The sequence below is a fragment of the Protopterus annectens genome, chromosome 12.part0 (genome assembly GCF_019279795.1).
Source record: "Protopterus annectens isolate FY-2018-M chromosome 12.part0, PAN1.0, whole genome shotgun sequence".
Classification (NCBI taxonomy): Eukaryota; Metazoa; Chordata; order Ceratodontiformes; family Protopteridae; genus Protopterus; species Protopterus annectens.
This window is the reverse complement of record NC_056746.1, coordinates 1276980355-1277002583: the sequence shown is the minus strand read 5'-3', so window position 1 is coordinate 1277002583 and position 22229 is coordinate 1276980355. Positions and strand designations below refer to the sequence as shown.

Below are 22229 nucleotides of genomic sequence, written 5' to 3'. Positions count from 1 at the left end.
CATATAGCGCATCTGGAGGCTATGTTTAAACAGAAATTCTAGCAGGCCTCATAGTTCATCATTTCAGTCTATTCAGGACACATCCTATGCTGTTATCGTGGCCCACTGATGCACTGTTTTTGGCCTTCTAGAGTGCAGTGAGAACATGCTCCCTAGTGACAGTTGGTGGAAAAATGGTGGAAGGAGTTTCCTTGGGGGAGGACTAGCGGTGATTGATAAAACTGAAGCTAAATTTATCAGACACCAGATTTGCTGTATCCTCTGGCTCTGTAAAGGGGATTCCATTTAATATTAGTTTGCACATTGAGTGTTGCCTTTAAGGTTGTGCACATAACTGAAAAAAGTCATAGAATTGTCCTTAGTATGGGAGACTAATCTCAAATTTGGCTTTGGTGGACTTGATTATGCCCTTGAGTTGCTTATTCAAATTGATAAGGGAGTTTTTACCTTGCTGGGCAATGTCCGTCCTGTTTCCTTCCTGTTTTTGGACTTGATTTCCTGTTTTTCATTATACAATGCATTTATACTGTGATTCCACCAGAGTGGTTCATTTTCAGAGGTTGTCCTAGGTTATTTCAGGTAGGTATAGCTGTCTCTATGCAGCTGTTAAACAGGGTTTCTGTGAACAAATCTGCAGAAGCAGCTGTGTTTTCAGGGTTTGGGGAGGGGGGGGCTAGACTGCTGCTTAGGAGGAGGTAGTTAGCCTTGGAACAGTTTTTAAATGTTCCAGGGTTAGCTGGGAGCCTGGTCAAAGAAGAGAGCTTTGTGGTCTGACCTGATCAATGCGGGCATTACAAAAGGGGGAGTGTTTCATTCCATCATGTTTGTGAGGTCCAGGTCAAGGATATTTCCTCCCCTAGTGGGTATGCAGACCAGCTGTTTAAAGGTGTTTGTATTAATACCCAGGAATCTCTGAGCCTGCTTGCTGAGGTAATTAAAGTCACTCATGAATATTCTGTTATGCTGAATGGGGAGTGTATTTAGTACATTCAAGTATGTGGTATGGAATTCCTAGGACATAAAGGGGTACCTATTTTGTCTCAAGGATGTATTACGGGACTTTACAGTTGGCTGTGAAGAATCTCGTGTGTCATATGATTTGACCAACCCTGAAGTGTATTAGTGTTTAACGTAAATTAAGATTCTTCCACCTTTAGACCTTGCCTGTGCAGCAGCTGGTCTAAATGTTTGAAAGACGTTATAGCTTTACACTGCCAGGACCTTAAAACAAGTCTCAGTAACTGCACAGATATCTACGTTCTCCCTAATGAGGAGAGCTTGCAGGGAATCGAGTTTTGACTCCTGGTATTGAGCAGTAACACCTGTAGATTGTCTTGAGTCAGTTTAGCTGTGTCGGTAGGTTCGTCAGGCTGGCACTGCCTGAAAATGTACCGTGGGGAAGACAAGGATTTTAGCAAATATTCAAAAACCTGGGGTGGTTACGGTCAACCCTGGCAAAGCAGTATGCTCTGTTGACCATATTCTTCGAGCAAATACTGTACCACCTTGGAGTGATACCAAAAACTAAGCCACTTATTGAAATCAATTATCTCCTGTCGGTACTTATGGCATCATCCTTGGAGAAGGTAGAATGCTGCTCAGTGCAAGGCTCATATCGGCATGGGACACACTGTACGAAAATTCTACCATGTCTCCCTTCATGTAGTTCATTCATGGAAGTACATCTCAGGTCATTTACACCCACATGGACTACAACAGAGTAATAACAGTACTTGTGATGCAATGACTTGCGTGCATGTGTGATCTGGCAGATCCTGCCCCCGACACACTCAGTGCTCTGTCTGGTTACTGGGACATCTGTGTGTCTCTCAGTCTCCTACGACTAAAATATTGTGTTATGTATTGGCTTATCACAAGTCCTAAAAGTGCTATCAAAAGCTAAAAATATGGCATCATTTGGTCCTGACAATATCCCTTGATCATTATTAAATAGCATAAAGCAATTTAGTTGCACATCTCATAAAACTGCTGTTTTGTACCAATGAACACTGAACAACAACAGTCATTCCTGTACATAAGGGAGGTCCTTCCACTGACGCAGGCAATTACACATACTTAAGTCTGACCAGCCTCATATGCAAAGCTATGGAAAAACTTACCATGGAACTAATCAATAAGGACATATGTAACCTCCAACCACTGGACTAGTCTCAGTTTGCATTTGTCAAGGGTAGGTTACTCAACCTGAGGAACTTTTTTGAAAAGGTCACCAAACCAAAAGATGAAGGCGAAACAGTACATACTGCATACCTCAACTTGGCCAAAGCTTCTGACACAATCCCCCACTAAGGGGCTGTAGAAAAGCTAAATAAACTGAAAATAAACTCTTATGTCACCTGGTGGATTGACATATGACTCGCACATAAGATACAGGTAATCAAATTAGGGGAAGTTAACTCCACAGTGAACAATCACCAGTGAAGTTCCCCAGGCTTCTGTGCTGGGATCTTTCCTATTGGACATTTACTTCTCTGAAGTAAAAGCCAATGCAAAAGGGCTCTAGCTAACCAAGCTTGCAGATGACTGTACACTAGGCCCAATCAGTGAAGCCCAAAATAGCTAAGCCATGCTGCAGGAAGGTTTGCCCCAACTAATAACTGCTGCCAAAATCGTGGATTGAAACTAAATACCAAAAAAATGCATTACTGTATCCTTTGGGAAGTCATCTACTCTAGGGAACTACCACATTAACAATACACCCCCAAGAGTTAACTAGTTGCTTGGGATTTGGGAAGTTATGTGGACAGGGACCTAACTTTCGACCAAAATGCGTCTATTGTAGTAAGAAAGTTCTTCTATATTATGCAGGTTATAAACAAAGGGATTGTGTCTAGATCTAGGGATGTCATTGCCCCCTTTACTCAATCCTCACTAGGCCAATGCCCCCCCTTGGCATGTATCTTTCCAGACACATGCAACAACAGGAATGTCCACGGATAGCCTACTAAAAGGATACAAGGCCTAAACAATATGTCTTACATACACTGACTCAAAGCCCTGTCACTATATTTGGTATCTTGCAGACTGCTCAGAGGTGAATTATGTCTAGCAAACAGGGCATCTTCTGACGCAATACTGATGGGTTTACTGCACATCAGCAAGTCAGGTATCAGAAATATTCTGTCTAGAGACCTAAACTACTTCTGCAACATCAACAGAATAGTTTGGAGGAACCTGTATATATATATATCTCAGAGGATACTGCTGCTGTGGAACAAACTCTCCATCCACATAAAACAAAGTCCAACCAAGTCCATATTCAAGCTCAACTTAAGACCTATGGACAGGAAACAGAACATTTACCCCACAACTGTCCAGGCAGCTCTTAAATGCTTTATGCCAAGCATGGGTCACCTCAAATTATTTATGGTATGATAGTTATTCTTATTAGGAGTAATACATAATTATTGATAATTTTAGGGGACCCATGCAATACATAATTATTGACTATAGGATGGACAAGGCCAATCTAAGACAATCTAGTTGTACATCAGCCTTGATTTCAGAGCGGTACTGAGCTACAAGCTAAACACCTTGACTATAAATGCCAGCTCTAGTAACATTCCGCATGGCCTTATTTGTCATTCTGGGTTATATTCATACAGATTAACAACCCACAATGCAGAGCTCAATGACTTACTAAACCATTCTACACTGAACGGGGAAGTTGTGGTGTTTTAAAAATCAACTGTCCAACCTCTGAACCAGGTCAGGAGCACTATGATTTGCCATAGCCTTTAAGAAAGACCGCAGGCACCCATGCAAGCTCTCTGGTTTCATTCCCCTAGCTCTGATGAACTCAGCCTTCAGTGGAAACCAAGATGACTTGTGAAGAGATGTCATTTGCAAGGGCGAATGGTGCACAGTGATCCTAAATATGAGCAGCTGCTGGATCACCACAATCCATTCACAAACAAAGAATATAGAAATGCATTTTGATATCTATGGCAGCAACAGCTAAACTTAACATTGCTGATGTGGATGCAGTTGTATAGAAAAGCAATCTGAAGACTGTGCCTTCATTGTATTATTCACCTTATCTTTTTGTTCTGCCTAGTAATGTGTGCAAAACAACAACCGTAGACCATGTCTCCACAAGTAGTTTGGGATTCCATATCAGTTTCTTCATGTCTCGTTAGGCTTCTGGATCCTGTTGTAGTACAAAGACTAGACCTCAACATTCATTTATGTTTTTGGGAGAGGAAACTGCACCCACAGACTCTCCAGCTAAAAAGTTATTTAAGGAATCAGAGACTTCCCAAGGCAAGTCTCCACAGTAGTATTTGACCAACTAGCACAGCCTTTTTTATAAGTACAGCTAACTGCACTACTACAAGTCCCTTATCAAATACTTGACAATTAATACAAAATAGCTTACGGCAGATTACAGTCAGACAGAAAACACTGCATTAGTAGCTGGTATCAGTTCTACATAAGCAGTTACACAATCAAAATGACCTATGCCTTAGTCAGAGTGCACATCTCTTAGGAAGCAGTATAACATCTGTAACTTGTCTTACACTGATGAAACAACTATTCATCATTTGATATGCAAAGCTAAACAGAGTCCCCCACAATTTGTTACACAGCAATATCACAAATAAAAAATGGTAAGCAAGGAAAACACAACAGGAAATTATATTTTAAAAATATGGTATTTTAACAGTTGTTAGTGACATCTGACACAGTGTAGACAAATACCTGTATTCAAATCTTTGTCAATGTATTCAGCATCCTACAGACTACTAGAGGTGATCTATATCTGGCCTAGAAGGTATCCCCCAACCCATTACTGATGGATGTAATGTATATCAGCAAGTCAAATGGCACCAGAAAGATTTAGTCTAGGGATCTAAACCTCTTTTTCAACATCAACAGAATGATGTGGAAAGACTGGTATATTTTAAAAAGAATACCACTGCTATGGAACACAACCATCCACATAATACAAAGTTCATCCCTGTCCATTTTCAAGTGCAATTTATATTGATGACTGGGAGATAAAATGTTTACCCCAGGACTGCCCCCTGTACTACTACTAATGGACAAATGCAGCTCCTAAATGCTTTATTCCATGCATAGGTCCCCTAAAATTATCTATGGTATGATCCCAGTTATTCTCATTAGGGGTAATATATAATTATTGAGCATAAGGTGGGTAAGGCTAATTTATAAACAAATGGGACAGGTTATTTCCAGCACAAAAAGGGAAAGTGGCATGGCTTAAAATGGTCCTCAAGGGCAGCTAGCCTAGTACTTAAACATGAGCCTATAAACCTATGGTGAGAGTCAGCATCAAATAAATTATGCAGCCCTTATAAATCCTTATTGGCCTGCACTCTCTCATATGCATTTGAGTTAATCCAAGATTTTCATTCAAATTTCATATATCAGGTGTTGCATAAAATGCTGGTTTTCATATTTCTGCATATAAAAGCAAATCTTTAAACCAGTTGCACCATACCAGTAGATTAAAAAGTCAACCAATATCCTAAATGTTAATGCTGAGGGAAATATTTGCGCTCCAAGAAGTATCTGAATCCTATGAACATTAACTGATTTTAGTGTAAAATAAATGGTGTATAATATAACCAAACTGACAAATAAAGTCAGTCACTGAAACACATTTCTCAACTGTTCCTGATTTTAGTGTTCCAGATTCTGTCACGGCTTATCCTGTTTTTTTTCTAGAAAACATTAATAATTCAGAAACATTTATTCTCCCAACCTTTGAAGATAATAGTACCAATATTTAAAAACAAGTTCCCTGATCATAGCTGTCAACACTGTCTCTGAAAAAAGGTAAAAATGAGCAACAATATCAACTTGAACTAGGAAAATCAAACTCTGGTTACAGTTACTTCATGCTTTAAAACTATGTTTGCTAAGAAAATGTGATTAAATAATACCATGAATATATACATATATATATATATATATATATATATATATATATATATATATGTGATACCATGAATATATACATATATATATTATTTTTTTTAATTAATATGAATGGTTGCCAGATCCTTTTTATGCTGGACTGTGTAAAGCATAAAGATTTTAATACATAAAATTGAGGTATGCCACAGATATAGGACCTTACTCACCAATTATTTGTGGTTGTCCTTGACTCTGGAGACAAGAGGTTTAGAGCTATACTCCCGCAACAGTAAAGCTATTTTAGTGCTATGCCCCCACAACAGTAAAGATATTTGACCTACGGTTACCACCTGCCCCAGTTATGCAGGACAGACCCATTCAGGCAGTTGTGTCCTAGAAAAACATATGAAAGATTACAAATGTCCCACGATTTTATGACAAAGTATTTCTTCTGTTTCCACCAATGAATACAACAGAATCAACTCAATTTCTACAAGAGAAAACTTTTAGTTTACCAAAAAGTGAAGATCACTGGTAAAGGGCAAGGTTTGTCCTGCAAAATCCAATGTTTCCATTAAAAAATGTTCCACTTGGGACCATACTTTTCAACATGTTAGTACAAGGAATCTGGACAACGCCTAAAATAATGGGGGGGAACAAAGACCCAAAAATAGGGACATATTTTACATATTATTCTTATAAACTTAAAAAGCTGCTAGAATAACAGTGTGTGTGCTAATATGCATTTTTCTGAAGGATATGAAGTCTGAAACTTCAACGTATGTCATTATGTAGTGGCTTCGTTCCTCAGTGATTTGCCAAATTTTGACAGACAAAATGTGACAAAAATCTGAATTGAAAGGAATACCTGGGGCATATGAAAATGTGGCAGCATACTACTTTGAAGCCCCCCCCCCCCCAGGTTACTGTAGAATGAACAAATGACATGTATATATGAAAGATTTGTAATCTTACATATGTTTTTTTTTTTAATGTCTTTTTCATATTTGTTCCCAAACTGTTTAATTGCTGTTGCTAGGGGACTAAACGTTATGGTTAGTATTTGAACTATTGTTCTAGTACATGTAACTACTCATATGTATGCCTAAAAGTCATACGTACATACTATTAGCTGCCATTTTAGAGATGACCTTAGTAGAGATCTGATAGTACTGGTAGTTGACTGTGTATGTTATCATGGGGGAATTCACCTATGGTTAGATTTTGTTTAGATCCTTGCATACATGTTTTACGTTTCAGACCTGTTTCTATGCTTACTTCACTTGACTACTGCTCCCTAACTTTGCTGCCTCTTATTCTTTAGTTTTTACTCATTTGTCAAACCACATGGTGAGCTCCCTTCCCTGCACTGTGTACTCAGCTCGTCTCTCCCCTTAAAATCTGTAATCAGATTCACAGATAAATGAAGAAAGAGACTGAGCTTGAAAATTAGAGAGAAAATACAGCTAGTGTAGGTTGATCTTACTTATAAATACTTATCTTGCAAAACTCCTCTCTCCAGTTTGCTGGCTACTGTACTTTTAGAACATAGGCAAGTGATTATTTTGCCAGGGTAGACAGCTGCTTGATACCCCCTAACCTTATGTAGTCTCCCCCCTTCATAGCCCTACTCCTATTTACACAAGTTTACTAATAAATTTAGTTAATCACTGGCTATACCCCATTTTATTTCCAGTAAGCTACAGGCTTCCTAATTTGCTACAGACTAAATCCATAGTAGTATACACACTGAGTAGCACATAACTTAAGCAAGTAGAGCTGCTCTCTGGGTCAAAAGTATTTGTCCACAGATGGATTTTCTTTTCTGCTTTACTTTCCCCGGGTTTCTGCCCCACTACGCTCTGACTCACTCCACTCTGCTATTCTACCCCCATTCCCACCCACCCTCACTTTCATTACACTTATAGGCAATCATCTGTATTCACCCCCACCAGCTAGCACCTCCCCTTCCTCCTTCCCCTCACCAATTAAATTCTTACCTTTCCCTTCCCTTCCATCATTCTTTCTTACATCACTCCTCTGCCAAGCTTCACATTACCTTTACATTCTTCTCCGTATAACTGCATCTAATTATTAACTTGCACCACTTCCTCTCTCCTACCAACACCCTCATACTTCATCCTTTCCTAGCCTATCCCCCAGACATACTTCCCTACATTACTTCATTCCCTCATCCTAACATGCTGCTTGCTCTTCTCTCCTTTTCCACACTTCTCTTATCCTCTCTCTCCTCCTATCACACTTCTATAGGTCTTCAGCACTCTCCACCTACCTCCACTCACATTAAAAAACTCATCCAAAGCCACCCCTCACGCACATCTTCCTCACTATTTACAACTTCTAACTTACTTCTTCCTAAAATTAAATCACCTCCCCCACATCACATTGTCCTCTAGACTTATGTACAAATACCACTTACAATACCTCTTTCTCCCAACCTTACTCTATCCTCATATTACCTTACTCCTTTCTGGTGATATACACCCCAATCCTGGACCCTTCTCCTGCCCTTCTAGCCATACCCCACAACCTGCACCACATCATCAAATCTCAGCCAGTGAACACCTAACCGTATACTCCATAAATATACGTAGTATCCTGAACAAAATTAGCAAATTCCACGCCTGGATGGCCCTACACTCTGCTGACATTATAAGAAGCATCACATAAACCTGGCTCAAACCCCTTATCTCTTAACAATGAATTCCTCCTCCTGTCTACAATATCATTTGACTTGACTGGCCACATAAAGGTGGTGGTGTTGCCATATTTGCTGACCATCTGAATCTATCCCCTCTATCCAACCCTCCTCCCACCCTTCACACTGTTGAACTTCTTCCTGTTAACTGTAAACTTACTATTGCATTAATCTACATACCTCCCGGAGACAACATTCCTTTACTAGAAAATACCCTCTCCTGGTTTTCCCCACAACATTCCTAATGATACTACCATTCTGGGAGATGTGAACATTAAATGGCTATCCCTGACCTCCGATTCACCAAACTCCTAGATCAATCTACATGGATTCACACAGGTAACACTTACACTCACTTCAATAAACCTACCAAAGCACATACTTCAACTTACTAGTTTCCAATCCCAACCTCTATCATCATCCTATATCTCTACCAGTCTCTTATCAGGGACCACTCTCCTATTAGGATTCAAAGATTCTCCCCTCACCATCCTAGGCCTCCCAAGTTTCTAAACTGCCATAACCTCTCCAACTTCCACCCTGATCTATTCAATAACATGCTCTCCTCCATTAACTGCCCTTTCCTTTCTTGCTTTCCTCTCAATAAAGCTGTGCAAAGCTTTAACTCTATATTTCTCGAAATACTATCACCCACTGAGAGTCAAAGAGTAAAATCTCTTAACTCTCCCTGGCTATCCCAGTCCACATGTTCTCTCATGCACAAGAGAGACAAAGCATGGAAACTGTGCACTAATACCAAATCTCCCACCCACCTCCAAACCTATAAAACACTCAGTAACCTTGATAAAAAACAAGACAATAATGATAAGAAAAACTTTTATACTAAGCCCCAGATAACTCAGCTCAGCAACCCTCAAAAGTTCTGAAAGAATATCAACCAAATCCTGCACCCCAGTAATGCCTCATCTCCTAACCCGTCCGAGCAACACTGCTGTGGAAACAGCCACCATACTAAACTCTTATTTCATACACTCTATCAGTAAACAAATACAAACACCCAGTTCCCCCAAACCTAGTCCCCCCTCTCTCCACCTCTAACCATAACAACTCCTTCTCTCTAAAACCAAAATTCTTCACCATACCTATTCACAAGGGTGGTAAATTCCACAGACTTACCAAACTATAGCCATTTTATCCTCACTCTCAAAAATTCTTGAAAAGTGTGTACACAAACAAATACCAGACAATCTACTCCAAGAAAACCTTCTCACCCCCACAACATGGTTTCCGCCCCAACCACGTTCCCTCTACTGCCCTTATTTCCTTTACTCGCTCAATATACCTAGCCACAGATCAAAACAAACTGGTTTCCTAGTTCCACATCTATCGAAAGCCTTTGACACTGCCTCTCACCACCTGCTCCTTTCCAAGCTATCCAACCTAAACATTTCTACATCTACCATCTCCTGCTTCTCCAGCTACCTCTCTGACAGATTGCAATCCGTCAAATAGCTCTCCGCACAATCTCAATTCCTTCCCATCACTACGGAGTTCCTCAAGGGTCAATTCTTGGCCCATTACTATCTAAAATCTTTACCAACGACCTTCACACATCCTATGCTCACTCCTCTCTTATCTAGTATGCAGACAACTCCACTATTATATCTGTGATACTCTATCCTACACTCCATCACTCAAAACTCATTTAACTCTATTGAAAACTGGCTCTCCAACAACCAACTTATACTTAAACCCAAAGACTAAACTACTTATATTCCTTCCAAAATCTCTCAAACCCTCTAAATCCACCTTCACTACAACTTCACTCAATAATACACTATTATCAATGTAGAAACACACATCAACTTTTTGGGGCCATCATAGATGACCAACTTAAATTTGATCTCCATGTTCACAACTGTATAAAAAAAAAAAACACCAAAAACTAGAACTACTCTATAGAAATAAAAATAAATTCCTGACAAAGGAGTCTCGAATCACACTTGCCCATGCCCTCCTTCTCCCTAGCCTCCGCTATGGCTCCCAAATCTTAACAAATATCCAGTCCTCTGTGCTCACTAAGATGGAAAACCTATAACAAAATCGTCAGGTTTGCTGCATATCAACCCTCCATCTCTCATCACTGTCAATCCTTAAATATTCTAAGCTGGATAGAGTTCCCTAACCAACAACTTCGTTCACAACTGCTCGTCATTCATTCCATTCTCAATAAACCCATCTCTCCCTATACTCCTGGCAGAAACCTCAGCAGTGCTGACCAAAATCTCTTAGATATAGATATATATGGCTAAAAATCTATTGGCCAAAATCTATACACCTACTCACCAGCCTTATCCTGGAACCAGCTTCCCCCTACACAGAGAAATAACTAACACACGAGTATTCAAAAAACCCTCAAAGAACACTTACTCAACACCTGGATATGTCGCTGCAACCCCCCCCCCCCACCTGAATTCTCTCCACTCACCCTCCCCGTTTTTCAACTCTACTCCTAGTTTTCCCTCCTCTTACTTCCTACCAACTTGCGTTTTCAATTCCCTATCCCCGTTACCACCAGTCCCACTCTTTCCACTCATTTATTTGCTTTATATATTATTGTATCTTCGCATGGTTGCTTAGAATTATTCAGATTTGGTTACATCTGTATACTTTAAATAGCCTATTTCTTGTTACCAACTGTTTTAACATTTACTCTGTTGTACTTAAGAATACCCTCTAATAATGTTTAACTATGAAATGTTTTATATACATGTACTGTTTCAATGTACTATACTGTAAAAAATGTGGTGATGTGGAGCTTTTCTAGGGTTGCCACTTTTTCAAATGCCCAAAGTGGGACATGTTCTTGTAGAAATGTCAGATTTTCCAGGAGGAAACATACCTACAGCCATGCATAGTACAGAACTTTACTTTTTTGCACAAATAAAACCTTATTCTAGTTCATAGGTTCATACTAGGCTATCTGCCCTAGGGCATTTATAAGCCTAGCCAGAGTGTGTTTGGCTTTCGCCACCCATTTTAAATTAATTTTGCTATGCCCTTTTTCGAGGTTAGTATACTGTGCCTCTGTCTAACAGTGACACAGAAGTGATACCCGGGGTAAACCTACGATCTCCCATCCACTCATCAAGATTCCTCTTGAAGAGAGTCAATGAGGGACTCTGCCTAACCTGGACTGGGATTTTATTCCAGAGTGAAGGGAGCCTCTGGGTTATGAATCTGTCCCTCCAGCATGTCCTATTTATTTCAGTGCTGAGGTTCAAGTCTCTCGAGCGCGTAGCTCAATGGGATTTGGATTTTCTGAGGTGCAGCATGTCCATTAATTCCGAGTTGGACATGGCTTTATACGTCAGGCACAGATCGCCTCTGAGCAGGCGGTATGCCACTGAATAGAGCTAGAGTTTCTTTAACCGGGCAGCATATGGCATGTGTTTGAGCCCTTTGATCCTCTTGGTGAGGTACTTTTGGGGACTTTCCAGTTGCTGCAGGTGTCTGGTAAGGTACATCCCAAAAGGGGCATTGTACTCAATTATGGGCCTGATGAGGGATGGGTAAAGAGGCACGATGACCTCCCCTGATCTAGATGTGAATCCCTTCATGATTAGGTGGGCTGTATAAAATGTTTTTATAACCACTTTGGCCACGTGGTTGTCAAATGAGAGATTGCTATCAACTTGGGTCCCCAGGTCCCTAATTACTTCTTCTGTACTTAATGGATTTCCACCTATATGGTAATTTGTGGGCACTTTGTTTTTGCCAAAGGGGATGACTATACACTTTTTGGCATTTAGCTTGAGGCCATGGCTCTGGCACCAGTTGTCTGTTTCTATGAGGCCCTTTTGGAGGATGCTTGCGTCGGCTGGAGAGTCGATTATGGCGCCCAGTTTGCAGTCATCCGCGAACTTGGTCAGCCACAGTCCTTCCGTGTTGGCCTGTACCTCAGAGAAATATATACCGAACAAGAGAGGTCCCAGGACTGAGCCTTGTGGGACGCCACTTGTAACTGGTTTGGAGTCTGACATGGCTCCAGCAATTCTAACCATGTGGGTTCTGTCCTTGAGCCAGTTTGCAACCCATCTAGTGACATAGGGAGTTATATTTAAGCTGGTGAGCTTATCTATAATGCCCGAGTGGGGTATTGTATCGAAGGCTTTTGCGAGGTCCAGGTAGGCTGTGTGGACCACCTTCCCCTCGTCAATGGCCTTGGTGACTGTTTCAAAGAAATCAACCAGGTTTAAGAGGCAGGATCTGCCCTTAACAAAGCCGAACTGGGTAGGATCCAGTGTCTGTAGGTCCCCAATATCTTTATTTATGAGGTCCATGATGATCCTTTCCATAGCTTTGCAGACCAAGCTAGTCAGGCTTATGGGGCGATAGTTTCCAGGATCCGTTGAGGCACCACCTTTGTGGAGAGGAACCACTGTTGCTGTACGCCACTCTTTGGGTACATATCCTGTAGTAAGGCTGAGATTGAACAGTAGTTTTATGTTTGGGTTTAGCTCTTCTTGGAGTTCATGTAGGACGCAGCCTGGGACACCGTCTGGTCCCATTGATGCTGTGTTTTTTGCTTTGGAGAGGGCAGCTCTTACCTGAGCATCTGAGATGTCAGGGGGACAGCACTCTGCTGGGATAGATATTTGCCCTTTTGGTGGGGAGGGGGGGGTGAAGTTTGCGCTGAACCTGTCAGCTAGGATGTTGGTAATGTCTGTGGGTTTGGTGTATTTTTTGTCATTTTGGACTAATTCTGAGCATATCTGGGAATTCCCACCTAGGTTCCTAACATAACTAAAGAAAGCCTTGTGATTATCCTTAGTGTCCTGTGCAATTTTTCTCTCGAAGCTGGCCTTAGACGATTTTATGAGTACCCGTAGTTTTTTGCTAATACTGATCAGAGATGCTTTCCCTTTTTGGGATTTTGCTCTATCATGTAGTAGCTTCCTCCTTCTATTGTATAGTTTGTTTATGGCTGGGGTCCACCAAACAGGACGTCTGCCTTTGGAGGATTGGGTCTTGGTTTTATTTGGGACTGCATGATCCATGTATTCCTGAAGGTGTTCATAGAATGCGTTTGTAAAGGATTCTGTGGTCTGGGCCGTATTTTCCACAGGCCCGGGGGCTCTGAAGGATTCCACTTCGGTTTTGAGGAGTGTGAAATTTGCTTTAGAGAAGTTTTTCACAGTGGTCTTCAGGGCAGGGGGTGGAGTCGGGATGTGAATATCCAGTGAGATTAGTTTATGGTCTGATCTTACCAGTGAGGGATACACTTCTGGTCTGGAGCATAGAGTCCCCATGTTGGTGATTATCAGGTCCAGTATGTTTTCCCCTCTTGTCGGAGTGGTAACAAGTTGTTCCATAGCATTTGAGTTTATAAATTCTAGGAACCTTTGGGCTAGGGTGTTGGAGCTAGAGTAATGCTCCCAGTCTATGTTTGGGTGGTTGAAGTCGCCCAATATAATGGTGTTTGGAGAGACCTCCATATTTTCCAGTGTTCTCAGGAAGGCCGAGTGGGGTTCCTGGGTTTGGGAGGGTGGTCTGTAGCAGCCTATAAACTAGAAGGCAGTTTTACCCACTGTTAGTTGCACATGGATAGTCTCTGATGCTTCGTGCTGTGCCACCAACCTGGAGGTGTGGGTATCTTTGACGAATGTTGATACTCCCCCTCCTTTTGTGGTTCGGTCCAAGTTTTGGGGCCGAAAAGCATGGTATGAGGTATAACTTGGTAGTGCTGGGGTGCTCTCGGGAGCCTTGAACCAGGTTTCTGTTACTGCAGATATCGATGTTCTCCATGCTAAGGAGAGTTTTGAGTGCGTGCATCTTGAGGTTTAGACTTCTGGCGTTGAGTAGCATTACTCTTAGTTTCTTATCCCTTGTGATACCTATGGAGGTGGGTTTGTCTTTTGAGCCTTGCCTAAAAAAGGCACTATGGGGATAGCAAGAGCCTTTGCCAATATCCGAAAGCCCAGGGGTGACAGGTGCAAGCCGTCCCTAGCGAAGCATCGTGGCTTGTCGAGCATATCATCCCAGACTGACAGGCATTGGATCCCCTTTGAATGACACCAATACTTAAGCCAATTGTTGAAATTGATCATCTTGTCTTCATATTGTGGCATCATTCTTGGTGAGGGTAAGATGCTACTCAAGGTCAGGGTCATACCCGCCTGGGCTACATGCTCAGAAAGCTCCTCTATGTCTCATTTCATGTAGTCCAGGGAGGTATGTCTCGGGTAACATTTGAATTGCTTATGCTACTTCACATAACATACAGAAGTTGCATATATAAAATAACCGTTTTATGCAACTATTAAAAGAAAACTTAGGAAATATTTTTGTCCTGAAATCTCAGGTCATTTGCTATTTTTAGATTTTTTTTTCGCAGGACCATACCTGTAAAATGTACCTCATTACGAGGAACGTACCTCATTTGGGGTCTTAAAAAGTTCATGTTCCTCAAGTTCCACATTGAAAGAGTCTGTCACACATTCAGTGTTATGAATTTTTTTAAGTGAAATCCATGGTAAATAGAAATTATTCATATGAATTCACTAAAGGATCTTCTTTAAGAGTTAAAACCAGCATATTTTAACCATCCTATGACCTTCCTAGCTGAAGTTGTTAATAAGCCATTAGTATGTGTTCCACGTTTTGCTCATTTGTTCTACATTATGAAGGCGAGTGTTCCTCATTTTGGAGATGGAAAGTTGAGAGCTATGCGCAGGACACAACTGCCTAAAGAGGGACTGTCCCTCGCAAAGTGGGACAGGTGGTAACCTCCCAGGGCCTCCGGTGAAAAAGGGCTCTTGCTCAGTCGGACTTTCCCGGTCAACAAATATCAAATAAATGCAGTTACCATGTTAGCACTAAACAAGGTGGGGCCATTAGTTTTCAGTTTGTGATTTTTTACGAGCTTTACATTTGGAACACAAGAAGCAAACCACACCGTAGAATTAAATTGGTGTATAAAATACTCGAACTTACTTACCAGTACACTTTTATACATTAGCAATAACGACTTTTTTAGCTCCGTGACTGCACCTTCTCAAATAATGGCATTGACACCTAGTATCAGTACGGATTTGCAATGAGCATCTTCATCCAGTTATTTTTTTGTTCTTTATTTCCAAGAAAGGCGGGGTGAACCGTGATATTAACGTGCATTTGTAAAGAACGAAGCACTCATTTATTTGCTCACCTTCAGTACTTAACTCTGCTCTGAAATGATTCCGCAAGTGCTTTCCCAATGAGGTTGTGTATCTTAAAACCGAACGTAACTTTCCCCCACTATGGGCATACTGAAGATAGACACGATCCGACGAAATGAAGGAGCGACACTCGCCGCCCAAACTGCCTGTTTACTGGAGTCCCGTTGCCTGGTTACTGTCTGACACAAACCACGGATGAGTCTCGAGGCATCGTGGTTTGTTGTTTTACCTTTGTCGACAGTGGGTAGGCCGGGCAGTTTGGGGTTGTGGGAAGGTAAAGACTGGATACCGCAGTGTTAGTATAGCTAGACAAGTCGAGGCTACCGGGACCTGGCTTTACAACTTGTTGAAACAAAAGCCAAACTAGGGTTGCTACCTTTTCAAATGCCCAAAGTGGGACTTTTTTTTGTAGAAATGTGAGATTTTGCCGGACAAAACATATCCACTGTCAGCATAGCTCTCAACCTTCCATCGCCAAAATGAGGAACACTCGCCTTCATAATGTGGAACAAATGGGCAAAATATGGAACACATACTAATGGCTTACTAACAACTTCAACTAGGAAGGTCATAGGATATTTAAAATATGCTGGTTTTACTTATAAAGAAGATCCTTTAATGAATTAATATGATTAATTTCAATTTACCATGGATTTCACTTAAAAAAATTCCTAACACTGAATGTGTGACAGACGCTTTAAATGTGGAACTTTGAGGAATTTCGAGGAACATGAACTTTTTAAGACCCCAAATGAGGTACGTTCCTCGTAATGAGGTACACTTGAGCGGTATGACTGTCAGTGCAAGTGACAGAACTTCACCTTCTTGTCAAAATAAAAGTTTACTTTTGCAGTGTTTGAGGTAGTTACTTGTGCTACTCCATCTAATAGTTATCTGTTCCAGATCTAAAATAACTGTATTATGCAACTATTAAAGAAAACTTAAATATATTTTGTCTTAAAATCTCAGGACATTTGGTCATTTTTAGGTTTTGTCACAGGGGAGGACACCACTGTCCAAAGAGGGACAGGTGGTAAAACAGTTAATCCATTACATAGATGTTGCCTAAATTTATTGGTGAATGAAATATATGCCTCTCTGTACCTCACAAAGCTCTCAACCTCTTAGCTCCGAAGTTAGTCAATGGCACCTTTTAAACTATTAATGCTTCAACTTACTTGAAAAACTGACAAAATACGTAGCCCCTACCTGGGCGGGGTAGTACTGCTAACATGCATCCATCCCTTGTAAAAGTACAGGATGTGGCTGTGAGGGTGGCCTGAGATAGGAAATTAGAAAAACGCGTACCTCGCAACCTCTTAGAGAAATAAATCTGGACAAAGGCCCAAAATAGGGACAATTTTTAAATCTTGCTCTTTGAAAGTTGATAGAGTGACAGGTTTTGCATTAACATGAATTTTCTGAAGTATGAAACTCAAATGTCTGTCATTATTTCCTAACTTCATTCTTTAATGATTTGCCACTAATTTGCCAGGAAAACGCAATTTGATGAAAGCCGGACCAAAAAATATGAGGCAAAAATCTGGGCATTCTGTAAAAAGCTGTATAGTTGAGTGGTACGAAGACGATGTACCTCTCAACTACTTTGTTCAAGAATTCAAGACAAAGAAAAAGTTATTGGGTGAAAATGGACCCCAGATTTAGAGCACTTGTTAAATGTTACTTTAATTCACTTTAAACATTAATAGTATATTAAAGTTTGCATTCATACCTCTCAACTGCCCATTTATGCCTCATATTTTTGTATAATTTATTCCTCATAAAATTTGGGGTTTTCTAGCAAATCACTGAGGACTGAAGTCACTAAATAATGACTAACATTTGAGTTTCAGACTTGGATGGCTCATGTGATGCAGCAGTTAGCATTGCTGCCTCACAGTAAGCGCTTCTCCAGTTCAATTCTCAGTAGGGGTGCCTTCTGTGTGGAGTTTGCATGTCCTCCCTGCAATCGCAGGAGTTTCTTCCAGGGCTCCGGTTTCTTCCCACATCCCAAAGACATGCTGAAGGTGGATTGGACACTCTAAATTGGCCCTAGGTGTGAATGTGTGCATGTGTGTGCCTTCTGTGGAAGGTTCAGGACCGGCCTTTGGTCAACTGGTGCCCTAGGCAAAAGTGTCCACATCGAAGCCCCAACACCACCTTGTACCCCCATCCTAGTCTACCTGTTGTTTGTCTTTTTGGCTTTTCCCGGTTAGGGGTTGCCACAGCGGAACTCTGGTCCGCTAATGATTGACAGTAGATTTTTATGGTGCCGAGTTGCCAGCCCGACGCCCAACTTTTAGCGAAGGCACGCCCATTCATGCATGTCTTTCGGAGGCCAGTCGACCACGGGGAGGACATGCAGACTCCACACAGAAGGCACTCCAGCCGAGAATCAAACGGGAGTACCTCTTGCTGTGAGGCAACAACACAACCGCTGTACCACCGCGGCTACCTATACCATCCAAATTGCTGAAAAAGTGCCTAGGCTGGCTATGAGAAGGTTTGGTGCCAGGCTGGCAACTCAACACTGTAAAACTCCACTGCCAATCGATCTTTGGACTGTTCCGCTGTGGCGACCCCTAATGGGAAAAGCCAAAAGGAAAAGAAGATTTGAGTTTCAGACTTCATATCATTTAGAGAAAGCATGCTGACACAAATTATGTTATTCTTGCAACTTTCTAAGTTTATAAGACCACTATTTAAAAACTGTCCCTATTTTTGGGACTTCATTATTTTAGGCTTTGTCCAGATTTCTTGATCTAAGAAGTTGACAGGTATGCTGATTTTCTGAATAACAATGAAAAGTATGTGAAATACGAATGTCTGACATTATTGACGCACTGTAATCCTTAGTGATTTACTAGAAAATCAAAACTTTTACATGGGATATGGCAAAAATATAATGCAAAATCAGGAATGGTCTGCAAGATTAAGCACAGTTGAGAGTTACATAATGAAATCATTCCTCAGCAGCATTATGACTGTGCCCCAAGTACTTCAGTCTCTTCACAGGCCTCAAACATGGGTCAGAATTAGACAGGGAAGCTTAAGTTGGGTTCTGAACTGCATTCAAATACTTAGGCTGAGTGACTCAGCCTAAGTATTTGAATGCAGTTCAGTTGAAGTGTAAGTAAGAATTAAAAAAAAAAACATGTTTACTTTTGCTATACAAAATTGGGTTGTAGCATATATAGGAATAAAAAGAAAACGTGAACCCAAATAATTTTTGAAGTTCATTTTTGTTGGATTTGTGAACTAAAATGAGTTGTAAAGTGTTCATTTTTAATATTAATTTCTGAAATAAAATGAATTACACCATTACTGGCATGTCAGTAATTTATGCCCATGCTGCAAGATTCATGTTACTGGAACAAATCTCAACAAATCTTAACCATTTCTAATGAAAAGCTAAAGCAAAATGTTACAATTGTAAGTGCCCAAAACTGAAACAGCAAAGACTTTCACATGCATGCACATGCAAAACAAGAGTTCATTAAATCTAACTACAATTCACTGTAGGTGCAATGAAGGTAGTTTTAATGAACCTCAGCAGACTGACACAAGTAAAAGAAGCCTCTTACACTGAAGTATAAGAACAATCACTTTTGTTAAAAATAAACTACTGGTATAGAAGATCACAGTTTTGAGTTGTGCAACTGTGGAACTAATATACATAAGTTAAGGGATGTGAAATACAAGTCCCCTATATGGGGGCACAGGGGGAATAGTCTCCCTACAAAAGATGCTAGTTCACCTGTGTTTTGTTCATTCCATCACAGTGATATTGTTGTGTCACAAAATCACACATTTTATAGCAGACAGAGCAATATTCTGAAGCAAAATCCAGAATACAAGAGGTACACAAGCCTAGTTTGCTCAATGTGTGCATTTAGTCAGGCTAACCAGTTAGCATAGTGACAGAACTGCAATACACACAGTCTACCATTTTTAACATTTGCAGTTATGTTACTATACTAATTGGGTAACTTCAACAAAATGCATACATTTTAATTAATAAACATGAGTACCTCTTGTGATGGACACAGTTGGTAAATAATGCCACCTATTACAGCTGTAGTTAATGCAAATCCTTTCTTATTCTATAAATTTTCTAATTAAACAGTGTCAGTATATACAAAGCATCCCTGATTTTGAATGACCATGTTGCTTGATTGAAGTCAGAACTAAACTCCATCTTGCCTCTAGCCACTTTGTCTTGCCACTCTCAAGATATCATTTATAACTAGGAGACATATTTGAATTTGGGGTGACTTTGAAGTTTAGGTAACTGTGGTTGGTGGTATTCCTAGTGTATAACAGTATTTTAAGTATGTTGCACTTTCAGTGACACCCCCAGCTGCCTGAAATGTTTCCTGTATCAGAATACTGTGTGATTTACCCCAGCAATACCAACTCAATATGGTCTGCATGCATGCCTGTGTCAGATCATTATTTCTGCTTTGTAAGCAGGTACCCCCTTATAAAGTTATCTAAAAGTTGAAAATGACTCTGAATACACTATAGGAGGTATTTTATTCCCCTTACAAGCAGCACTGAAGAAAGGGACATTGCTGTTTTATTTAAAGAGTACATTTTCTATACTTTTTGTCCCACAATGAAAAAATGAAGTGAATATTGTACATTAACTTTACTTTCACATCTTCGCTTATTTTCATCAGGAAAGCTACTGTTTTCGACCTTCATTGAAGTGATGTTGAGAATATCATAACTGGAAGGATGCTAGGTAGTGGAGACTGACTTCTCAGAATGTTGGCAGTGTATGTTGGAATAGGGAGAAGGTAAGTTTTCCTTTTATAACTTTCTCTCTTCCCTTGAGTTTGAGCACTCTGAAAGTTAATATGCAGTGAAGAAGTCCATTAGAGTGAAACCTTGGTTTGCTGTTTTGTGATGCTGCATATCAGAATAACACCATATTTATGATCATTATTGTATGGTGCCATTTTCTGGGATTTTGTGTGTGTATATCTGTGAGTTTGCTAGTGTGTGTATCCATATTTATTTACATATTTATCTATATATATATCTATCTATCTATCTATATATATATATATATATATATATATATTCCTGTTACCACATTATTGAACACTCCATTGAATGAATAGCAAAATATAAATCGAAAAGCATGACAGTGCAGAACATCAAGTAGAGCGGATGTCTGTTGTATAGGAGTGTGGCACGGTGGGGACTGCGGTACTGGTTCTTTCCTTACTGTGGTGCAATTTCAGAGTTGATGTACATAATTAGCACGGGCTGTTGGGGTACAGGGGAAACTTGCCCCTGAAAAAAAAAAACAGTTTTTTTTGAGTTGTGGTCTTTCCTGATGTTCTGGATTTTCAAGCATTTTGGCTGAATATTTTGCCATTCCATAATATGATATGTGTGTGTGTGTGTACACACACAAGTATATCAACTCAGAGAATGCACAGCAGTGGGGAAAGGGCATATTCCCAACCCCTGAATTTTATTTATAAGGTCAGAAGGAGTTGCATTGTGTTTTTGTAGACTTAGAGAAAGCATATGACAGGGTGCCTAGAGAGTAGTTGTGATATTGTATGAAGAAGTCGGGAGTGTCAGAGAAGTGTGTAAGAGTGGTACAGGATATGTACGAGGGTAGTGTGACAGCGGTGAGATCTGCGGTGGGAGTGACGAATGCATTTAAGGTGGAGGTGGGGTTACATCAAGGATCAGCTCTGAGCCCTTTCTTATTTGCAATGGTGATGGACAGGTTGACAGACGAGATCAGACAGGAGTCCCCGTGGACTATGATGTTTGCAGATGACATTGTGATCTGTAGTGAGAGTAGGGAACAGGTGGGGAGACCCTGGAGAGATGGAGATGTGCTCTAGAGAGAAGAGGAATGAAGGTCAACAGGACTAAGACAGAATATATGTGTGTGAATGAGAGGGAGGATAGAGGAATGGTGAGGATGCAGGGAGTAGAGGTGGCGAAGGTAGATGGGTTTAAATACTTGGGATCAATAGTTCAAAGTAATGGTGAGTGTGGAAGAAAGGTGAAGAAGAGAGTACAGGCAGGATGGAATAGGTGGAGAAGAGTGTCAGGAGTGATTTGTGACAGACTGGTACCAGTAAGAGTGAAAGGGAAGGTCTACAAGAGGGTAGTGAGACCAGCTATGTTATATGGGTTGGAGACAGTGGCATTGACAGAAAGGCAGGAGTTTGAGCTGGATGTGGCAGAGTTAAAGATTTTAAGATTTGCACTGGGTGTGACAAGGGTGGACAGGATTAGGAATAAGTATATTAGAGGGTCAGCCCAGGTTGGAAGGTTTGGAGACAAAGCCAGAGAGGCAGGATTACGTTGGTTTGGACATCTGCTGAGGAGGAATGCTGAGTATATTGGGAAAAAGATGCTAAGGATGAAGCTACCAGGTAACAGGAAAA

The 22229-nt window shown here is 40.7% G+C and overlaps 1 protein-coding gene across 3 annotated transcripts in view; it reads right to left on the bottom strand.

Annotated features, from left to right (window-relative positions):
* The window catches only part of CCHR12.PART0H20orf96 (chromosome chr12.part0 C20orf96 homolog), a 599743-nt gene extending 583694 nt beyond the window's left edge, over window positions 1-16049 (bottom strand). Inside the window, exon 1 of one of the 3 annotated variants that reach the window (XM_044090313.1) lies at window positions 15585-16049. In XM_044090313.1, the coding sequence (XP_043946248.1) occupies window positions 15585-15602 (18 nt within the window). In that variant the 5' untranslated portion in view covers window positions 15603-16049. The remainder of the gene's footprint in view (window positions 1-15584) is intronic. The other 2 variants (XM_044090315.1, XM_044090317.1) reach the window with 2 other exon arrangements.
* Window positions 16050-22229: the final 6180 nt, after the last annotated feature.